At 42.2% G+C, this 22027-nt stretch overlaps 3 protein-coding genes across 3 annotated transcripts; 1 reads left to right on the forward strand and 2 right to left on the reverse strand.

Moving 5' to 3' along the window:
• Positions 1-2958: 2958 nt before the first annotated feature.
• Positions 2959-3306, forward strand: MELLADRAFT_65983 (uncharacterized protein; the record flags this gene model as incomplete). Its single annotated transcript, XM_007413692.1, has 1 exon — positions 2959-3306. One exon carries the CDS (start codon positions 2959-2961, stop codon positions 3304-3306), a length of 348 nt encoding a protein of 115 aa, XP_007413754.1.
• A 5978-nt stretch (positions 3307-9284) lies between these two features.
• MELLADRAFT_90589 (uncharacterized protein) lies at positions 9285-10747 on the reverse strand (the record flags this gene model as incomplete). The annotated part of the gene is made up of 5 exons (XM_007413725.1): positions 9285-9598; positions 9667-10035; positions 10121-10225; positions 10302-10468; positions 10527-10747. The coding sequence occupies 5 exons, from the start codon at positions 10745-10747 to the stop codon at positions 9285-9287; spliced, it is 1176 nt and encodes a 391-aa protein (XP_007413787.1).
• Positions 10748-18707: 7960 nt separating this feature from the next.
• MELLADRAFT_124330 (alpha-amylase) lies at positions 18708-21453 on the reverse strand (the record flags this gene model as incomplete). The annotated part of the gene is made up of 15 exons (XM_007413724.1): positions 18708-19009; positions 19077-19201; positions 19273-19369; positions 19435-19629; positions 19719-19730; positions 19869-19900; positions 19982-20008; positions 20092-20153; positions 20240-20487; positions 20552-20600; positions 20667-20694; positions 20763-20844; positions 20921-21021; positions 21094-21225; positions 21306-21453. 15 exons carry the CDS (start codon positions 21399-21401, stop codon positions 18907-18909), a joined length of 1389 nt encoding a protein of 462 aa, XP_007413786.1.
• Positions 21454-22027: the final 574 nt, after the last annotated feature.

The following is a 22027-nucleotide window of genomic DNA, read 5'->3' on the forward strand; positions in this document are numbered from 1 at the left end:
AATGCACTCTCAGGGGGCGCGCCACATTCTGGCCTGGACCACCCGACACTTCCCTCAGTCGTCATCCTAAGCAGAGTTCCAAGTTTCAGCTGAAGGGTATACGCCAGATTGAACACATTCATACCTCGGTATCTTTTGCCTTTGTCTTTACTGATCTGAGAAGTTGAAAATGTTAACATAACCACTTTTTATATCCAGCTTCAAATTGCGCACAAAACGTACGGCATGCATTTCCACCTCATGGCGGCCTCGTGGAACCCATCCACTACGAACCCTATGGCTGGTTGGACTAAAGAGTTTAGCTCTGATCCAGTTTACCTCAGGACTTTCTCTTTTCCCAACCACCTCCTTGAGAGGTTCGACCGATCAGTCACCAGTCGCGATTTTGCCAACCCCAAGCCAAAGACCGCGGGTACGAGTGCGAATGACCAACTTCGTAAGGACTTCACCTTACATCTCAACGAGCTTGTTTGTAAGTCACCGGACGAGTGTATTATCCATGTGTAATACACTAACCAAACTGTGATATCTTTATCATTCCCCTGACCAGTGAATCACCTTAAGGACATCAACCCTAAACTAATCAAGCCAAAGGTACACGTGCACCCAAAGACGAAAAATTGCGACATCCAATTGCGACAAACAACCTTTCCGAATGGCATTCAGCTCGCAGTACACCAGACACCTGATTCTAAGGTCACCCCCGAAATGCTGTTAGCTGGGCCAGCTGCCATCATGAACGACAAAGCTACCATGAATGCTTGGAACGAAGACATCCTAGCCAGACGTTACACGGTAGTTGCTGTACCTGATGCCAATGCATCATGACCATTTCTTTACTTTGAATTGTCTTTTTCTACATTTCAATTCACAACACTTACTACTGTGATATCAAAAACGCCCTTTGATTACTTTAAATTGTCATTTTTTCCATTTCCTTCCATAAGACTTACTATATACATTACTTGAATATCTTGTGAGATACAATGCGGCTTTTCATCTCAGATTGTCCTTGGTCTCTATTGTTTCAGTTCAATTATACCCTCCCATGCTGAGCTTTCATTCTGTGTGATTTTGGATACTGATAGTCATAATGAATGTAAGGCTTCATCTACAAGGGATGGAAGGAATACAACGGTTGACCAACCCATATATGGGTATGATATGTTAGGTCCTGTCAATCATGGGTGTACAGAGGTGAATACCTGATTTACCCATTTTTTGAAGAAAAAGCCGGAGAAAACTACAAACCCTATTGTACCTAATAGGGTTCGGCAGTTTCTCGAAAACTACAAACCCTATCGTACATGATAGGGTTCGTCAGCTTCTCCGGGTTTTCGTCGAAAATCTCTGCACATCCAACTCCACGTGTACACCATCCTCATCATCCCACTTCCATTCGATCGATTCAACACCCACGTTTCCTTGCTCCATCCACTCACGACGACATTCACTTCATTCTACTCATAGATCTTGATATCTCGCTTGTGATGTGATTTTGTTTCTTTTTCCCTCTGTTATCTTTTCCCTTTATCTTTCCAGCTAGGGGAATAATAAATGATCTAATAGCGGTACGGAGTGGGTTTGGGCAGGTTGGCATCGATAGTCCCTGTGCAACTTGAACTACAACCTGCAAACCCACTTACCCACTCCTCGCTTGCATGATCTTGCCCTCCTTCCTTTCTTATTTCTCTTCTCCATCTATCGTAATCAGCAAGCGGGGGTTTGTTTTTATGCTAACATGAGATATTTACATTATACGCTTCCGCCGCAGCCATTACGGTACAATGACAACCAACTGTGAACCCGGATGGGCCACTCATAAGAGGACCAAATTTGATACGGGCGAAGGGTACATAGTATTGATTTCCTTCTGACATCTCAGCAAGCTTACCACATCCATTCCAACCGTCCACAGGGATCAAAGTAAAGGCGAAGACACATCCTTACCCGGAGTCATCTTTCTATCGGACCTTTTAAAAGGCATCGATGCTAAGCGACAAACAGGTTATACAGATGCTGATGTAAGTAACGCAAAGGTTTACCTGTGGTGCCTAGAATCCCACTGACTTTCTCCATTATCTGTCCCCCGCGTCACCATTATCTTAGCTCCCTCAACCTTTTACCATGCAAAAATCCTATGCTCATGTCCCTCACGAGTACCTGGCTTCGGACGGATTCCCAAAGTCCAATTGTTGGCTTAATCCCGCTTGCAAATACGCTATACTCAGCCAGCACAAACCCAATGAAGGTAGAGGTGGAGTTGTGTAAGTCCCATTTCGTATGACACCCCCAAAGGTCAAACACCAATACCCTTGGCTAACTCCTTCATTTATAGGCGAAGAGCACTTGACCTATATCGCGAACAAGGAATGCAGGATGTTCCTTCCAACCCCCCCCTCGCTACTGGGAAAATTCGGCGAACAGGAAAGACGTGCGTATCGTCTGACATTATACACATTTTTATACCAACTTAGATTGTTTATTTGATCTCTCACAGCCGACATATCGCACGCGCTAAGAAGAACTCGGCGGCAAAAGGGACTGACCAGTCTGCTCAGACTGCTAATCGCATCAACAAAACATACGATTGCAATTGCTATAGGGTTAATGATCCAGTGCTACCCTACGAAGACTATGAACGTACGATGGATATCATCCATCATACTTATAAGATAGTAACCCATGGAAGGGGTCAATTCATTGATACGACTTCACATGAACTAATTTTTACTTTTTCATTTGAAGATTTGGAAACAATGACGCCAGATAAGCGTAAGGAGCATGAAAATGATGTAGACACCATATTGATGTCTACCAAGCTGTTTAAGAGGTTACCTACCCCTAAACCGTTGATGAACACTCCAACGATCAGTTCTGAACAATCAACAACACCCGTGGTCCATTCACATACTGCAGCAAGTATGTCATTTTTTTCACAAACATGACTTGCATTAAATGGGATTACCTCTGCTAACACTATTTCACACTCCAGATGCCTCAGCTACAGAAGCCACTAAATTCAACTACCCTCACTATCCCGATTTACCTTCGGTGCAGACTCCCACAATCAGTCCTGAACAATCAACTGCACCCGTGGTCCATTCACCTATTCCAGCAAGTAAGAGAGTTTTATCATCAACCTCCCTTGCATTAAATGTCGTTACCTCTGCTAATACTAATTCGCACAAACTTCGGCTACAGACTCCACTGAGTTCGACCACTCTTACTATCCCGATTTACCTTCGTCTCCTCTATCCTCCCTTCCACCTTCCGATGCACAAGACTACGCGCAACTTGAACTAGATGAACCTGTCACACCCTCGCTGCTAGTAGATACCATTCGGTCCTCGTCACCTCTAACCTCGCTTCCCCCGTCTGATTCAGAAGAAGTTGTAACCAAAAGGAATACCAAGAAGCGCAAACGTGTCGAAGTCCCTCTACTTCCCATTAATTCTCCAGATCTAAATGATTTAAATGCGTCTCATGAGTTGAAGAAACGTAAGCAAACGATAACCACCAATGGTGCTCTTATCCACGGTCGAATGCATTGCTTTGGCCAAACTGTTGGCTATTCGCGCGACATCCTTATATCGCCTTATCTTCCCGCCAAAGGTTCATCTCGCTCAGTTTACGATGAATTTATGGAAAAGCTTGCTGATTTAAGCGCTCACATTGGTGGACGATTCCATGAGTTTTGTGATGTCGGATTTCTTGTGGCTCGCAAACAACTCAACCGACTTCATGTGCCTCCACTGGCTTCCACCTCGAAATTTCAACCATCCGGCCCTTACGACTTCTCAGCGAACTTTGCATTTACTCTGGGTAACTTTTATAACAAGCCGCATACCGATAATGACAAAGGCAAGGTTTACTGCCTGTGGTACCCGATAGATTGTCTAAGTGGTCGCATTGTAACGGAATCTGAAGGGTATGACCTTGAAGGCGGGTGGTTTATTTTTCCAGAGTACCGAGTTGCAATCAAGTTTGGTGGTAAGTGTGCCGTGCAAATAGCATGGAATGGTAAATCAACCTTTCACCATACTATACCTTCTAAAGAAGGTATCAAGTTCAACAGTCAAGGCAAGCGTGTGCATTACACCCGCCTTGGGTGTTCATCGCAAATCACCTACAAGATGGCACGAGCAAGTGTGAAGAAGGGAACGGAAGAACAGTGGAACCATACATCAAACTGTGATCGCAAAGTTAGGGATGTGGAGGATTTTTTGATACTAACGGATCGAAATTGGAAGAAATGATCCTCGCATCTATGTAACTCATGCTTTACAACCTTCATGATTTCTGCGACTTTCTTTTTATTGTTATTCTATGACGAAATTACTTTGTAATGAATTTCTCTTCCTGCTATCGATTGCATCCGAGTGCTTTATGCTAGAGCACTTATGCTTGCGTGAGTTTGTAGTAGCTCAAGTGTTAATATGAAGTTTGACAAATGTTTTGTTCAAATTGTATCTCTAAATATGATTTGAGTTGAAAAATCCGAAGGTAAAACAAATTCCTTTGGGAAACATTTTCGCAAAGATTCAGTACTTTTTACTGTTCAAGTGTTAATATGAGGTTTCACAAATCCTCATATATATATATTGAGGTGAACAATCCGAAGGAATTACAAATTCCTAAATGAAAATTTTCACAAAGATTCATTACCTTGTAGTAGCTCAAGTGTTAATATGAAGTTTCATATTAATATATATGAAACTTTATATAAGATACGATTTTGTTCAAATCGTATATCTAAATATGTATTGAGGTGAAAAATCCAAAGGAAAAACAATTTCCTATCACCATATATATATATATATATCTTAGAGATACGATTTTAATCAAATTGTATCTCTAAATATGTAGTGAGATGAGGAAATCGAAGGAAAAAAGAATTCCTATCAACCATATATGTATATATATGTAGGAAGGAAACAAATATCCTCACAAAGACTAACATAACTAGCCATAAGGGAACATACATCGATATATATTGATTATCAATGTATGTTCCCTATTATCGTATGTCTAAATATGTAGTGCGATGAGGATTTCAAAGGATGAAAGATTCCCTACCACCCATATAAGTAAATATATATATATGAAGGAAACAAATATCCTCACAAAGAGTAACATAACTAGCCAAATGGGAACATACATCAATATATATTTTGTAAACATCTTGTATCTCTAAATAAGATGTAAACAAACAAATTCACAAATCCTACTAAGATAAATAGGCCAAGAAACATGAATATATATATATATATTCTGAACAAATGATTCATTCCAATATATAGGCCAAAAGACATAGATATATATAGCTTGTTTACATCTTATTTAGATGTAAACAAACAATATATATATCTTACTAAGAGAAATAGCCCAAATCCTACTAAGATAAATAGGCCAAGAAACATGAATATATATATATATTCTGAACAAATGATTCATTCCAATATATAGGCCAAAAGACATAGATATATATAGCTTGTTTACATCTTATTTAGATGTAAACAAACAATATATATATCTTACTAAGAGAAATAGCCCAAATCCTACTAAGATAAATAGGCCAAGAGACATGAATATATATATATATTCTGAACAAATGATTCTTTCCAATATATAGGCCAAAAGACATAGATATATATAGCTTGTTTACATCTTATTTAGATGTAAACAAACAATATATATATCTTACTAAGAGAAATAGCCCAAAAACCCTAGTGATATATTGTCAAAAGATCTCAAAGGTAGTTGTTCATTTTGTTGAACAACTCTTGAACTCGAGATAAGATATCACATGCTGAATATAGCCCTCAAACTGGAGGTTAAATACCCAGAACTAATAAATCTAGAACGAATTGGAGCAAGGTTTTGATTTAATTTGTTGTTAGAATAAAACAATCGAGTTATTAATCGGTCATCTATGTTTATATAAATTAATAACACTTCATTGAAATCTTTGGTCGCATCTATGAACCTCGGTTGGGGTAAGTTGTAAGGAGAATCAGATAATGTCATGATCCATGCTTTGATTGTTCTAGTGATGTGCTTCGTGAAGGTGATAATTTGACCATCAGAATCTGTTCGTGATCGATTATGTTTTGTAAGGACTTTCTTGAGTCATTACTGTCAAGACATAAGTGATGTTGGTTTTGGCGTTGACGATACCAGTAATCATAATTGACGGAAGACTTACTGCTTATCTGGTGCCGGTGCTGCTTTGTTTGCACTGGTTCTATTCAATCTCGAACGAAACTCCAGAAAATTAAAATTATGAAAGATGATTGATGCACCGATTGATGTTATTGGAGTTGACTACAAAAAATTGGAAACAGTTGACCAAGTTAAACAAAAGATGATCACGCTGAACAAAAGGAAAGTGGCAATATTTATGATAGGTCATCATATCCTTTTTCAATAAGCAGATTATATGGCACGATCGACAGTGTCAAACCAATGTAGCTCACGCTGTACAAAAACAAACGCTGAACAAAAACAAAGTTGTGATGTTGATTCTATTTGGGCGAAGGAGATTATAAGGGATTATAACGTTCCACACACTGTTAAACAAGAATTGATCACGCCGGACAAATTTAAAGTTCCTAAATTTATAATACATTATCATCTCATTTTCAACAAGGTGATCATCAGGCATTAGGATCACGTCAGTGGTAAGTACCCCCGAGGCCCTTATAAACTCCTTTTTCAACAAGGTGCGTATATTGTATTGGTTTTAAATTTGTACCCCCATTATTCAATTTTCAATTGGTTCTAAATTTGTACCCCCATGATTCAATTTTCAACACGGTGATCATCAGGCATTAGGATCACGTCAGTGGTATTACTTTTGCTAAAAAGCTTGGCCCAATCGAGAAAAAATAAAACAGAATCAGACCCAGATTTCGCCGCAGCAGTCACAACGCAGCAGAGAGAAAGATTTTGGGGGTGCTGTTGGCTCTGGTGCGAGCTCCCAGTCATATCCTTCAAATCCCTGTCCCTGTTGATTACTTTGTTTTCATCACTAAACTCAACTCAGTCGCTCGCTGCTTCTCACATCCTGGAAACGTGTTTATCAATCGTGGCCAACCCATTGCTGATCTGTAGGAAAAAGGTACACTTTTTTTACTTCAATTCCTCCCATTTGTCTCCTCAGTGCAATTAATTGAACTTACTGATGATCCCCAATATCATTTCTAGGTATCCTTCTACAATACATACCACCATACTTTCCCAAGTTGAACCCTATCGATTTTGGATTCAATGTGTCAAAGTTTGTTGTCTCGAGATCACAAGTTTTAGTTACGAGGTCAAATCCAGTCGAACGGAATTTTGTATCATCATTGTGGTTTTCAGATATTTGAAGGGGAGCTCGTTTGTTTGTATTAGATGAATTGTAGTTAGAGAAGATTGTCATCGTATAAAAATTAGAAACAAGGAATTATAGATAAGATTGGCGTGAAACTGAAATCGTTTCAATCTTCTTCAAAGGATCACAAGCAAAGCGATCGATTTTGATCTTGTTTGTGAAATCAGTCTCTAGATTACACAAGAGAGCTGAGATTTTTCACAATCTTTTCTGTAGGAGCATAGGAAGGTTGATTGGTTTTGACCGAGCAAAATCAATCGATTCTTGGATGTGGAATGTCTTCAAAAAAATGAGATCGTTGTTAATCTTGACTTCAAACCCAATGAGATCTTAGGTTTTATTTCATAAGAGATTTGAGATTGTTCTCAAGTTGCGATCATAGGATTGCCTTGTAGGAGAATCAATCAGGAATTGATTGGTTTTGATATTGGTCATAACCAGTCGATGTTTCTGATGATCTTGCTTACCTTGAAAAGTCACTCACATTTGAGATATCTTTCATGAGATATCCAATTGTTATTCAGCATAGCTTGGCACCGGACAAGTTGAGGATATTAGGATACATCTCATTCAACTTGGCTTTTGTCTCACATTAGCACAGCAGTTGTGAGCTCCGTAAAAACTTCATCATCATTTCTTTTTTTGATTTGTTAACAAATGCTCGTTATGATCAATCCAACAATTCAAAACCTTCTTGAAAGAGTGTGGGAAGAAAGAGCTGGTGAGGTGATGGTGAGACAAAGCTAGGCAAGACGATCACGGATATCAGACTGTGTTGTGAGGATGGTCATCTGAATCGAACAATACAAAAAGTTTGTTAGAAAGCACACCAATAGATAATAAAGAAGAGATATATTTTAATGTAACTCGTAAAGTGACTTACCAAGAGTTTGACAACGTCATCTTGCAAGAGTGTGCAAAGAAAGAGGTCAAGGTGATGGGGAACTAGAGCCTAGAGATGGGTGATGGACCAGAGGAATGGTAGGGAGGTCGCACCAGAGCCGACAGGACCAGACAGCACCCCCAAAATCCTTCTCTCTGCTGCGTTGTGACTGCTGCGGCAAAATCTGGGTCTGATTCTGTTTTATTTTTTCTCGATCGGACCAAGCTTTTTAGCAAAAGTAATAAGTACCCCCGATTCCCATATAAACTACTTTTTCCACAAGGAGCGTATATAACAAGGAGCGTATATTGTATTGGTTTTAAATTTGTACCCCCATTTTTCAATAAGCATGCGATGTCCTATCTACCACCATCGTGTTTACGCCTTGTCATGCAGTCGCACATTGTTATATTGAACTTAACAGCATAGTGAACAGTTATATGAATGTGATTGGAATCCACCCGCCCATGCAATGAATTGTTAGTGCTTGATTAGTCACCAAGGTTGCCACTTTTGGACTAAAATGGCAAAGAAGGAGTAAGATGAACTACATATTTGCCGTGATGTAGTGATTTAGTGATGTAGCGTATAGTTAATGTGAATCCTTGTTTCCACTGACGTAGCACAACCTTGGTGCTTCCTACATGGTGTAATAAATACGCAATGAACACAAAGCCCTTCATTTAATTCATGACGGACACACAACCTGATATCATGCGATAAAGATACGTTGAATCTCAAAATTATGATCCTCCTGTGCAATGAACACATTGCACAGGAGGACACTCTACTTGATATTATGCAACCGATTTTGAGACATTTATCTTGTTATCTTGAGGGTGGTTAACCAAGAAAAAGATATCTCAAAAGCACGCCAAGGATAACAAATTCCTTAAGACCTCTGACCATTAGGGCTGCTCACAGGGTCACACATTTGAACTGTGTGTTCAAATGAATGATAAGTGCGCGTTCAATAAAGAATGACATGATATTCTTTGGATTTGGAGAATGAGACAGCATAAGTTATACTCTGAGTTCCCCAAAATTGTCGTACAACTGTTCATATAATAGATCTTCATCTTCCTCATATATGTCTGGCTCCTGAGCACGTATGACTGGCTTCCCAGCCATCATTCTCCATTCCTCCTCTGCCCAATCAGTTACCTTCTCAAAATCATCTTTCATTTTTAAATAAAGTTCATTATCCACATTGATATAGGTGGACATTGCTTCAAGTTCCTTTTTAAGGTCAAAGCCCCATCTCTTCCATAGCTTGCTTGCCTGTTTCTTCACAATGTTATACAGAGACAACATTCGAACTCGGTCTGCTCCAACAGCTACCACATATATGTGAGATTGCAAGATATTAGTAAGATATTAGTACAAGTATGCGAAAGGCTCTTACCTTGTTCAATTCGGTTTTTAAGGGATACTATGCGATCATAGTACATGTTGGCCCAAGCGGTCATCTGATGAGCTTCGCGAGCAATTCGTCGCAGCTCTTCACGCGAACTACGTTGAGCTAAGAAACTGTTAATGCCTAAACGATTGATCTCACCCTCTTTGCCTGCTTCCGGTTCGAGTTCGCCTCTGTTCCAGAAATCATCATCCATTTCCATTGTCATGATCTGACCCAGCTCAGGCAGATGTGGTGCATTAGCATCTGGATAGTTATGTACATATTTATAGACCTGCCTTTTATATGTATTATACTTCACACAAACATCGCTAGTTCTCTTCCATAGATGGCGCGCAATGTATTGTTGTTGGCGGGCTCCTGCATAGGTAGACCAAGATATCACGTCATGATATATTAGATATTTATTGCGAGGAATATAGACATGACTTATGAGATTTACCAGAGTGCCAATGACGACGTAGCCTGGCTTCCACAAGGCCGACTTTGGCTTCGTAGAGGTTCCCCCTAGCAATAGCTAAAGAGAGGACCGCATTCTCTTGGTTGCCTTTGTTAGTTGGATGGAGACAGATATAAACGTCATCAGTCTATATAATCTTAAACTTCGCAGTTTGTGGACTTACGAGTAGCACCAACCAGGTTATGAAACTCTTCACCACCAAGGGCTGTTGCCATAAATTCGATTTGCTCCTCTATGTCAGCCACTGACGTCGGCAATGACATCAGCTCATTCTTTTCAGCATTGGCCCTTGCTCTTCGGCGCTTGTTTTGGAGAGCCTTGAGTCGATCCCTGTTTAGAATTGAGATGAATAAACATGGATAGATCATAATGAACAAGCTGTACTTACCTTGCCTGAACCAGCTCTTCCTCTAAACCAAGCATTATTTCGAGACATTCCCTTTTTTCTGCCTTAGACTCGATCATCTCCTCCAGCTGCCGAGCTTTTTGTTCTTCCCACTTATTCTCAAAGAAGTTAATGTCGCGTTCGCGGTGAGCAACAGCTATGTTGTTCAGAGCTTGCGACGCCTCCTCGAGACGTTTAATTGCGTCTAGTCTTTTGTGGTTCATGGATACAACTGAAACCAAGTCATGATCAGCTAATGAACTGATACATGGAAACGTAATCAAAACACAGAAACAAAGTAAACAAAACTGGACATACCAGCCGAATGTCGAAGGTTTGAACGGAAGTGAGCAGCTCGCATGTCAATAGCATCCACACGATGCTGTTTTGTTGAATATCTCTCCGAGCTAACCAAAGAGTCTAATGCGGACCAAACACGCTCGGATCCTTCACCGTCAGAAAGACCCCAACCACAATTTTTCCTCGGATTCCACTGCAATTGGCATGTCCAGCGATGGACGTATGCATGGAACACAGAGGTTCCAAACTTCAGTCGTTCCTGACGCCGTTCCTCCTCAAACATGCGGCGCTACATGTCCAAATTCAGTTGTTGGAAGGAAACGATAATTGCAAATGTCACTTACGTTTGCAATTCCCTTTTCCATTGTACAACCTATATCGTATAGGAAACCAACCTTTTGATCCTCTGTCAAAACAAGGAACCATTCAATCAAGGCATAGCTGTAGTGTAGCCTGCGGGTCCAATAACCAAACGTGAAAGGGTCAAAGGGTCAGTTCAGCGGCTGGTATAGCAAGGGGGATCACTCACTTCTCACCACTCTGCACGATATTTGCAAAACGTAAGGGGTGATCATGCCGGCACGCCATTACCATTAAGCCCATTTCGTCACATCCGCCCCAGTGAGACTTACCCCAAGTGTCATTAGCGGCGGTGTGTTGATCAGCACATGCATCCTGTAAACAAATAGAGTGTTAACCTTTTGGAAAGAAGTGGAGAGACAGGATAAATATTAGAGGAATGGAACTTACGATGTCATTGTCAGGATGGCCAGCTAGTCGTCGTTCCATGCCTGTGACTTGCGCTTCTGGCAGGAAGCTGTTTGGCATGTCGGTGGCAGTCTTTGCAGCTTTGACACCTGCTGCAATATGGCGTCTGTGCTGGAAATTCCCATCTAAGCACACGACTAAGTCTGGTTCGCCTGCAATTAGACTTCGAACCGGGGGGCCAAAACATTGTGGACAGTTTTCAGCAAGCTTTTCCCGGGGTGTTAGTGCCAGTTCGATATCCAGAGCTCTCTTGGTTGCAGTGAGCATCTTTCGATAGGCGTCAATTGCCCATCGAAACGGTGTATGCCAACGCCGAGGCTACCAACCACAGTACGTCAGCTTAACAACATATGTAACATATCAAAGATGAAACATGTAAAATTTTGAAATACATGACTAACCTGATCGTTCTTGGTCAGAATTAACGGATTGAAAGCGTCTAGGTACTCGTCCAGGGCTCGAGTAAAAGGGTCCACCCGTACCGTGCAAAACTTCCAAACAACATGGAAGAAACGAAGTAGCCGGATCGAGAATGCCGTTTCTGGGTATTTTGGAGAACCACCAATATACCCCATGTAGATTAGGCGAGTTTGATCGCTGGCTTGGCATCTACAAAACCTGACTTCTGCCTTGCTACGATCTGGGTATTTGTAGGAAAAAGATTGAGTGTCAGTGTATGTATCTCAAGCACGAGGAGAGGTTATGAATGCCATCTTACATAGAAGGTCAACCAGGTCAATCGCACGGATTCGCCAAGATGAAGGAGGACAACCACAGCGCGGCTTCAAATCAACGTTCCACTTGGCAGGATCACCCCAATCAGACGTCTGGAAATGAGACTCTATGTACGCATAGAACATCTCCTGTGTCAAACGTGCTAAGAGAATGGCTCGTTGTTCTTGTTCTTCTGCAATCCTCGCACGCCGGATGTCTTCAATGAAAGAAGGAGGTGGTTGATCGATGATGTCCATATCAGCGTTCAGCAGTTCACCACCATCAAGATCCGGAAAAAGGTTGGGCGTAGGTAGAGCAGCCGGGGTGGCCGTGCGTGCTTTGACAGATGCCACCATGCAAGCAAAGTGCTTCCGTTGAGCTTCGCTCTTGGGTTTTTTGGTCCAGTATGGTTTGGCGGCATTAAAAGCTTGGTGGACTCCTTCAAATCTCGGCATTGAATGAGTGATTGATTGGCTGGTTTGACACGGCTTGAGGTAGAGGATATGGGCGTCAAAATCAGGTGATGATATATTTGAGAAGATATATTGAATGACGTGCACTGTGGTCGAGGATTGATCGATCGGCGTGAAGTCAAAAGAGGCGAACAAAAGCCACTGGGTGGAATTAAAAGCTATTGAAATGTGGAGTATTAAAAGGTATCAAAATGTGGAGTCGGTGTGGTGATGGGTGATGGCTGAGAGGTTTACGTTTTGGAAGAGCAGGTATGTATGTAAATGTTTCGTTTGAAAAAAAAATAATCAAATTTTAGATCAATTACCACTTGGAACTTCTGTACACAGTATCCCAGCTTACCTGTGGGTTCAGTGTATATGTATATGTACGGTATCGGGTATGTGTACGGTATCGGGTATGGTATCATAAATATACGGTATCTGGTTCAAACACATCGAACATGACAGCTCGAAAGGTTTACATTTCAAATCAAGACAAGGAAAGCACTATTCAGAATCGGACACATGGATAACATTATTGGCGGAAGAATACAACAGCGGTTTCAGGGAACATATTATTGGGGTTATAACATCTTGAAACATACAGAATTGGTCCTCGAAGATACTTACCCAATTGGTAGCCTCCGGTAGAGCAAGGTTGAACCACTCTGTCCAGGGCTTTGGAATGGGGACTGTGGTTTGAGGGTGACATAGAGAAAGAGAAAGGAAGTGTCGGCTCTGATGGTGATAAGAAAGAAAAATTGGGTTATTATCATTTACAGGACAATCCAGGGGTAGAGCGGAAAAGCTGTGGTCTTCGTCGTATACACAGAATAAAGTTTTGTACGTTGTTGCAATGAGATACAACATTTGAGTCGAATTGAGCCAAAGGTTGGGTGACTGAAGGACCTCTTCGCGGTCAGTTTGAAGAGCTGCAATATGCTCCGCAATGCCTCCGTACCCTCGTTTGCGAGATTGGAAGTGGGAAGTGTAGAAGTCGTGCTTTGATCGCAGTTCAGCAATGAGCTCTTCGCGCACCGATAGCCATTCGTCCTCGGACCGACCCAGGCTGATAGCTATAGCTCGGTATCCACAGTGGCCGTCAGCTTTTGGGTCGGATACCAAAATGGTATATCGGTGTAGCCATTGAGGCACACAATGATCCTGAGTGGCGTAGGCAGGAAGTTGGTACACATCATAAACGATAATACTAAATACGGGGAAAGCTACCAGATGAACTTACACACATTTTTGGTGTTCCTGGTCCGTTTAGACCGACGAGGACCAGTTTCTTCATCTAAGGTAATATCCACATTATTGTTGTGCCTCCTGTGAGACCTACGGACTGCTGGAGGTCTCCCAGCTGTGACTAGCTTGGAATCAACCTTTGATTTGGTGGTCTTGGGGCTCTGGAAGCGTACATCATACTGTAAGCAACTGTATTTAAGAGGAATCCATAGTGGCAAGTTTGGAACTCACAGCTTTCAGAAGAGATGGGGTAGCGGTAGGGCGGGCGGTGACAGACACATGCGCTTGATCTGTAGATACCATGGGTGGTGGGAGCAACACACCCATATCAAAACTGGCATCGGCGTCTTCATCGGCTTCAGGAAGCGGCAGCTGTGGTACATTCAAAGACTACAGAAAGATCAGTACAGAAAGATCAGTATGCAATGGATCTTAAGATTTGATCGATTTAAGTTAACTTCCAAAGCGCACCGAAGGCACCGGTCCTGTTGGCAGAGGATCTGGTAGAATCAAACTGGGTGATGGCTGCGAGAATTCAAAGTTATAAAGTTATCACCTGAGCTAGATCATAAGGTTGTCAAAATGACTTGCCAGGGAATCATCCGAGTGGAGAGAGTTAGTGACAGGGGTTGCTGGCGCGGCATAAGGTGTAGGCTAAGATGGATGGACAAACGTTAATATGCAAAATTCTGAGGTGGGATAGAAAATGAGTGCTTACTAAGCCCTCCGAATCATAATCAACCAACTGCTTGAGTTCCAGGGTGTGTTGGATGTCGGTTCGGGCAATCGGTCTCACTAAGTAGGATGGAGGTATTGGAGCATGTAGTGCGATCGTAGAGAGTTTAGATGTGACAGTTTGAGCAAGGGAAGGGGTTGGGTTGGGTCCGATGGTGCCTGGGGTGCGTGGTTTTGGCGTATGTGACGCAGCCAGGGGGAGAGCTGAGTCTTTCTTCTTTCGCTTACGTTTGACTATCTTGATGTGGGAGGTCGCAGGTGGATAATGGGCTGAAATTGATGTTGATTCGAGATGAAGAGTTGGTTTGAGAGGATGTTTGATGGGGTTGGGAGGAAGACTCAGAGCTTTCTTCTGACGCTTCTCTTCGACAATCGTGGAACTGCACGTCGCTCTTGTAGAGAGGACTGCGCTTGATGTTGAATCAGGTAGAAGTGTCAAAGGTTCTACTGATGGGAATTGTTCTGAAACAGGAGCCGGTGGCGGGTCTGGGATGGGTGGTTGAGATGGGATGGAGGACGAGGGTGAGGGTGGATGAAGGGTGACACCGGTATGGAAATACTTGTCAAAAATCTGTTCAATTTCACCTAGGGCTTGTGAGCGAGAGTTTGGTGTAAGCTGTGATAACTTCTTCGAGATCTAGAGATGGAAGCAAGCCTAAAGTAAGCATAATAAAGGAAGGGAAGAGGTGAGGATCTATGGAGGCGTAGATCCTCACTGACCGAGGCAGAGCGTTGCTTGATGAGAGAGACACTCTTGGATTTATCTTGTGTATCTGTGTTCTGCGCAAAAGTTAAGACAAGTCATCTGATTAGAATGGTGTTGGTTGGAGTTGTGGATATAGAAAAAATCTCACTTCTGAGCCAATGGCAGGGTGATTGTGGCCTGGATGTTTGATGCCGATCATCCAGCTACCAACTGGGGGTAGAGCGGTGGTCGTATGATCGGTGAGGACGATGTTCTTGAGGTTAGGAGCTATATCGGTTTCTACTACTTTGTAGGCAGTGACGGAAAAGGGACAATTGGTCTTGAGAGACCTAGACGTGCTGGAGGGCTTTGGGCCTGATCGATGGCAGGCATAGCGGATGCGACACGGCGACAATGATCGCCTGATGATCTTATAGCCGTTGGCCGCAGCATGTTGTTGGAGTAGATTCCCGAATTCGGGTAGGTCTGGTGCGACGAGGTTGTGCGGTGGGGGCTGGAGAGTGGGATGGTTGGTTGACATGGGTGCGACGTTGACTTTGGATGGTGGATGAGCTAGTTCGTATGGATTTGTTGTGACAGCTGAGCTGGAAGGAGACATCAAGCAGTTTGAATACGAGTAGCGTTTCAAAGGGGGGTAGGGTTCCAATATAATGTTAAAAATCATAGGGTGTCAGTGAATTAGGTTGGTGCGGTTTATGACTTGTTGGGTAGAGATAATAGCAATGGGTACGTCCGGCGTGGATTTTAGTTTGCGGGTACGTTGTCGCATGGACGGGTAGGTACGTTGAAGTGGGTAAGAGATGCTTAGTGGATGGGTAAGATGCCTTGGGTCCGGGTACACGAGGTTTGAGTCGTGGGTATGGATTGCGAGGTACGGGTTATGATTAATTGAGCGGGTATGATCAATTGAATGAGGGGGTAGAGGTTTTGTTGGGTGGGTGTGGTGACTCAGCGCCTCGTGTAGTGGCAATCAGGTTTGCCTTGAGGAAAGTGATACTTAGAGGAATTTTGAACCCACTCGAGATCCTTCTCAAGATGATGTATCATCTTGGGTGGGGGTATCGAACCCCATTGGGTGATAGTACAGTCTGTATCACCCTATGTAATTAGGTATGTACATAAGTGCTCAGGTGTTTGGCATGGCATACTGTAGAGCTTGATGATGGCATTCCAATGAAATTTTTCCACCCATGGTGATTTTGGAAGGAAATGTTGTAATTATCTGAACCAAGGCTGGGTCTTGATGATAACAACTACAGGCGAGTTTCTGGTGAGGGTATTTTGAATTAACCCAACTAGTTACCATTGAAGACTCTGCCACACTTGAACTCCAGTACTGGATGTACTTTGAAAGCAGTCCAAATGGCAAGGGATTTCTTGTGTAATTAAAATTGAATTTAGTCCACTCTTGACTTAAAAAGGCAAAAATTCAGTCTCCCTTCATCCAATACATATATAGACAGGGAGAAAGAGGTTCATACATAAAGGTATTGTGAAGGGATAAAGGTGGAAGTCCTTTCACAAGTTTTATTTGTTTTATAATGTACTTGCCAGCCTTTATGATGTTTTTAAGCTGTGATTGAACCAATTATCTACCAACATCAATGGCTAAAATGTCACATCCTTCACCAACAAAAGTCAACAAAGGAGGTAAAGCATCTAGATTGAAACTATAGTCAATGGAACAATATGTTTACTAAGGAAAGATGATATCCTGTCAGCTGAACCTTGTGAAACATCTCAGTATACCAGAAGAGCATAATTACAACTACCTGTGCGGGTATTCTAATATCAGTGTCTGCTGTTATTTATTTGAAATCAAGTAACTTCCTTTACCTTAGGCATCATTGCACTGTACAAAGAAATACTTTTCATTTTGGAATGGTCCAAACCAGGGATACATCATACAGCACTGGGTATGCTTCAATGTTATGATATGTGAAATTGCCATTGCTATGACTTGATCAATAATGTACTGCCTTGTCCTGATTAGATGCTGTGCTGCTGTGTGCCTTGACTTTGTGTGTTGCTGACTAACGTTGCTGACTGATTGATGTACAATGACGTCACTGATATGTTCCTATTTTCAAGATTATGATATGATTGTGTTTGACTCAGAAGATTCTCTTTCTTCTTTACCAAAAGATCTTATCAATCATCCTCATTTCTTTCTCTGTCATCATTTTCTTTTTGATTGTCTAAAGTTGTGTCCTTTTCAATTAGTCCTAACAAGCTCAATACTACACAACAATCTTCTTCAACTACAAAGCTGAATCTAAATCAAACACAAACGATTTGCCAAAAGGAAGGCGGTATAATCATTTCCAATTATGATCTTATAATTATGAATCATTATCATTGAGGTTTCTCTTTATCTAACTCTAAAATTCACTCTATCAATGTGGACTCCTTTTTGGCTACTTTGTTTGATTTAAAATTTGTGTTATAAAGTTGAATCTCTATCTGGGTAGTTTTTGTTAAGGTATTCAATTTCTCTCTTTTTCTTTTATCAAATGTTTTGCTCTATTTTACTTACTTGTATGTTATTTTGTTAATAAATAATATATATACATTTGACCTAAACAAAGAGAAATCTCACAATTCACTAGATTCAACTCAGTGTCTGGAGGCCCAAGCTGGGTACTCAAATTGAGTACCAATATACATAAGTTGCAGTTAGAGTACAAGACTCAACTGATTTTGGGTGTTGAGTGCAACTTGGTTTTGGGACTGTAAGAGCATCCACAGCTGTGTGGCGTAAAACATGTTGTACGGAAATTTAGGGCAAAATCATCCACAGCCAATGCCCTAAATTTCACCGCCAACATATTTACCTTGGATTACAAAATCTGAGGTATCCTCGGATGCAAAACCTCGGACAGAAGCTTCCCGAGGTTTTGATCCAAGGTAATTCTCAGGGCAAAAAAATACCTTGGGCAAAAACCTTGGACAAGGTCTGTCTGAGGATTTGCCTCCGATGATGCCTTGGATTTCTTAACACAAGGCATCTACATATGCTGGCAGTGTTTTCATGTAGCTAAGGGAATTTCCTCTGTGCAAGCCAACATGGAAGGAATTTGTATTATTTTGGCTTGCTCCCTAAATTCATCTGTACCTCACTCTCCCATAAAGTCCCACTTGTACAACCAGACTCTGTGCAAAACTCTCCCTTGGTGATCAACTGACCCGTTGAGTTGAAGTATAGTATACCCAGTGCTGCATCCCTGGTTTGGACCATTCCAAAATGAAAAGTATTTTTTTGTAAAGTGCAATGATGCCTAAGGTAAAGGCAGTTACTTGATTTCAAATAAATAACAGCAGACACTGACATTAGAATACCCGCGCAGGTAGTTGTAATTATGCTCTTCTGGTATACTGAGATGCTTCACAAGGTTCAGCTGACAGGATATCATCAAGGTATGTAGCTTTCCACACTCAAGGGTATCCCAAAATGCTACTTCTACTGGTGAATTCCCACAGCTGAGAAGCCTGGAACCACCAAGTTTCCGATTAATTTTCCCTGAGGGCATACCTGTACCGTGGTACTGTTTGACCCCAAGACACTAAAGCCAAATTAGATAGAATTAGTTCATGACAAGGTCTATAATTGAATGAAGATTTGGCACTCACTCTGTATAGTTTCCCTCATTCATACCAATCACTGTTCCAGATTGAAAAATCCATTCCTCAGGAATATTGTTCAGAGCAACAAATGCTCTTGAACCACGCGAGTAAGCAGTCCTATTGACACCTGACTGGAAATATGATGACGATCAAACTTTGCATGTGAGTCTACATCAAATTCAGCACGATGTTTTGAGCTTACGGTGATGAGATTTTCAACTGGCTCTGAATCTGATACTCCGCGTATCTTTACGGCGCCAACAATCATCGGGTGACGGTGATCACAGCGCCAACCAAATCTGAGATTTTAGAGTCTTCAGTGATGGCACCAAAGACCCCCAGTTTGATCCATGAAAATACTAACTGTCCGCATTCAACTCTAAGCTGTCTCGGTCCATCCCCAGTTTCAGTGAAGTTGTAGCCACTCAATATGTCTACTTGCCCATATGTCCACGTCAAGATAAAAACGTTGGCCAAGAGGTATCGCGGATCAGCCGGAGAAAGAGATCCACCGTTCCTTTCCAAGTCATGGTTTGTGACAAAAATTGTACTTTGATCGCTGCATAAATAATTATGAAGGATAAAATTGAGAGAGCAGTTAAGTTAACGCACTCTACACAGCAATACCTGAGTGATTGGTGGGCTAACCTTGAGACGTAGCTAGATAAGTTGGATTGAGCGCATTTTGGGCGGAGAAAGTTGTAATAGAGATTCAAGTCAGAAAGGCCATTTCTTGTCATTGCAAATTCCTCGAGTGTGATTGAACCAAATCTCGGCAAGAACATAGAGGATTCATACCCTTTTCCCCAAGCCGGTCCCCAAGCTAATGGCTGCATTTGTTTTATCGGAATCAATCACATCATGAATGGTATGATCCTCAAGAGTGAGGAAAAGAGAGCGATGACACCAACCTGCACCAGATAAGCCATGCCGTCCGTCTTCATACAATAAAGTTCCATAAAGTTCCAAAATGTCAGCAATGTTAGACCAAAACTTGAAATTAATCGCTTCAATGCAGTACCTTGAAGAGCCGCTCGAGATCTGATGCTCCTTGGAAAATTTGTACGTTCCCATTTATCACGTCTGAAGGTCGACCAAATTAAATATAGACATGACAATGTCAGTTGAGAACACATCTTACAACAAATATGACCGATAAATTTGCGCACATTCTTCTGGCTGAATGGGTTCATTGCTCCCAATGGTAATCTCTTGTGAGACGTGCAAACTTTCATGGTTGCTAACTCGCTGAAGGATCGCTTGGATATCGGACGCGGGCATATGCTTGGCAGCGTCTAGCCGGAAGCCACTGACCCCGAGCGACACCAGGTGTTCAAGGTAGGCACCAAGAGTATCTCGCACCTTAGTGGTCTCAGTAGCTAAATCAGCCAAGCCAAGCAACTCGCAGTTCTGCACTCTAACGGTTCAGAAGGAACTGAAGTCAATGGGAGGGCTGAGACAGTACACACAATTCTACCTACTCATATCGATCTGTGAAATTGTAGACACCGTCGTTCCCATTCCTGCCACCTGAATTGTGCAAATCGATGTTTGAATCAGTGACCGAGCACCGTGAACTAATTTCAAAATACGCACAATGATGAAAGTCGCTGAAGTTATAAAGCTATGTCGGAAGTTTAAGGCGTTAGCATTCGATATGTTGTTTCGAGTCTGGACAAATAGACCACGTACATTTTCATATGAGTAACGAGAATACGATGAATTAGCTGTTCCTAAGGCTGTAACGTTGGTCGCTGTCATATGATTCATGACGCTTTGGTGCGTAGCCACGGATCACAGGTCAGTAAGAGTCAATGTGAGAGGCCAAGTAGAATGATGCCGATACGCACGTATCGACAATGATCCCCACCCCTACCGCATTGCAACGTTTGACCATGTCCGCGAATTCATCTGGGGTACCTCGTTTGGAGTACAGGTTGTAGCTCACAGGCTAAGATTTACAATGTGGATATGGTAATCTCGTTAGATCCCGCAGACATCTCGAAAAACGCGTGTGTGGTACCTGGTAGTCTACCCACCACGCATTCCCTTCAATGTGTTCCTGCGGGGGTGAGACCTGAGCCCATCGATAGCCTGCGGGTCCCAGGTGAGATTCGCACTCATTTGCAACATCGACATGAGACCATTGAAACAACTGATTCGGAAACGACCTCATCAGTATATGGCGCACAGCGTGATGGATACGGCCACAATAGATAACAAAAATTTGCGTACCTGTACATTCACATCTCGCAGGAGGCTGATGACAGTCTTGTGGAGAACAAAAACTACAAACAGGATGGCGAGATTTAAGCATGGTGGTGCCATCATAGCACCCGAAAGGCAAGTATTCAACACCGAGGAAAGATAGACAAACGATGATATCTGAAAAGGGTATTCTCGGGATAAAAGATAAAAGACACAGTGATAATGAAAGACGGCTTTGCGAAGGGCGAAAATAAAGAAGTGAAGATCTCAAAGACACAAATTCAGACTACGGAGCGTGAGAAACCTCGTTCATAATGCCACGCTTTGGCTTCGAGTTCAAATTCTACATGTACTTCAAATATCTGCAAGCCGGACCCAACGGCCCAAATTATGCATGTAAGGCTTAAGCGCGTCATTAGGAACGTATCTCCCCTTAAGAGGACGGAAGGAGTCTGCCAAGTTGCTGGTGAACTTGATGTCCTCCGAGTCCGAACGCGGGCGTTCCGCAGATACACTCGATTTCAAAAATTAGTCTGTCATCAAGGATTTCCTTGTCTAGTCGAGAGATTTGCTAGGACTTGCTATCGCGAATTTAAATGTGCGGCAAGGTGTCCCGTGACGAGGAAGGCTCAATAAACGATGTGATGGAGAGTTGTGGGTCATGAAAGCTAGACTGCAGAGATATAAGGTTTGAACTCTGGCAGTCACTCTGCGGTCAAAACGTGCTAAGGAAGGTCGGTGTTCAAAAG

Source organism: Melampsora larici-populina (genome assembly GCF_000204055.1).
Source record: "Melampsora larici-populina 98AG31 unplaced genomic scaffold MELLAscaffold_38, whole genome shotgun sequence".
In the NCBI taxonomy this organism is placed as follows: Eukaryota; Fungi; Basidiomycota; class Pucciniomycetes; order Pucciniales; family Melampsoraceae; genus Melampsora; species Melampsora laricis-populina.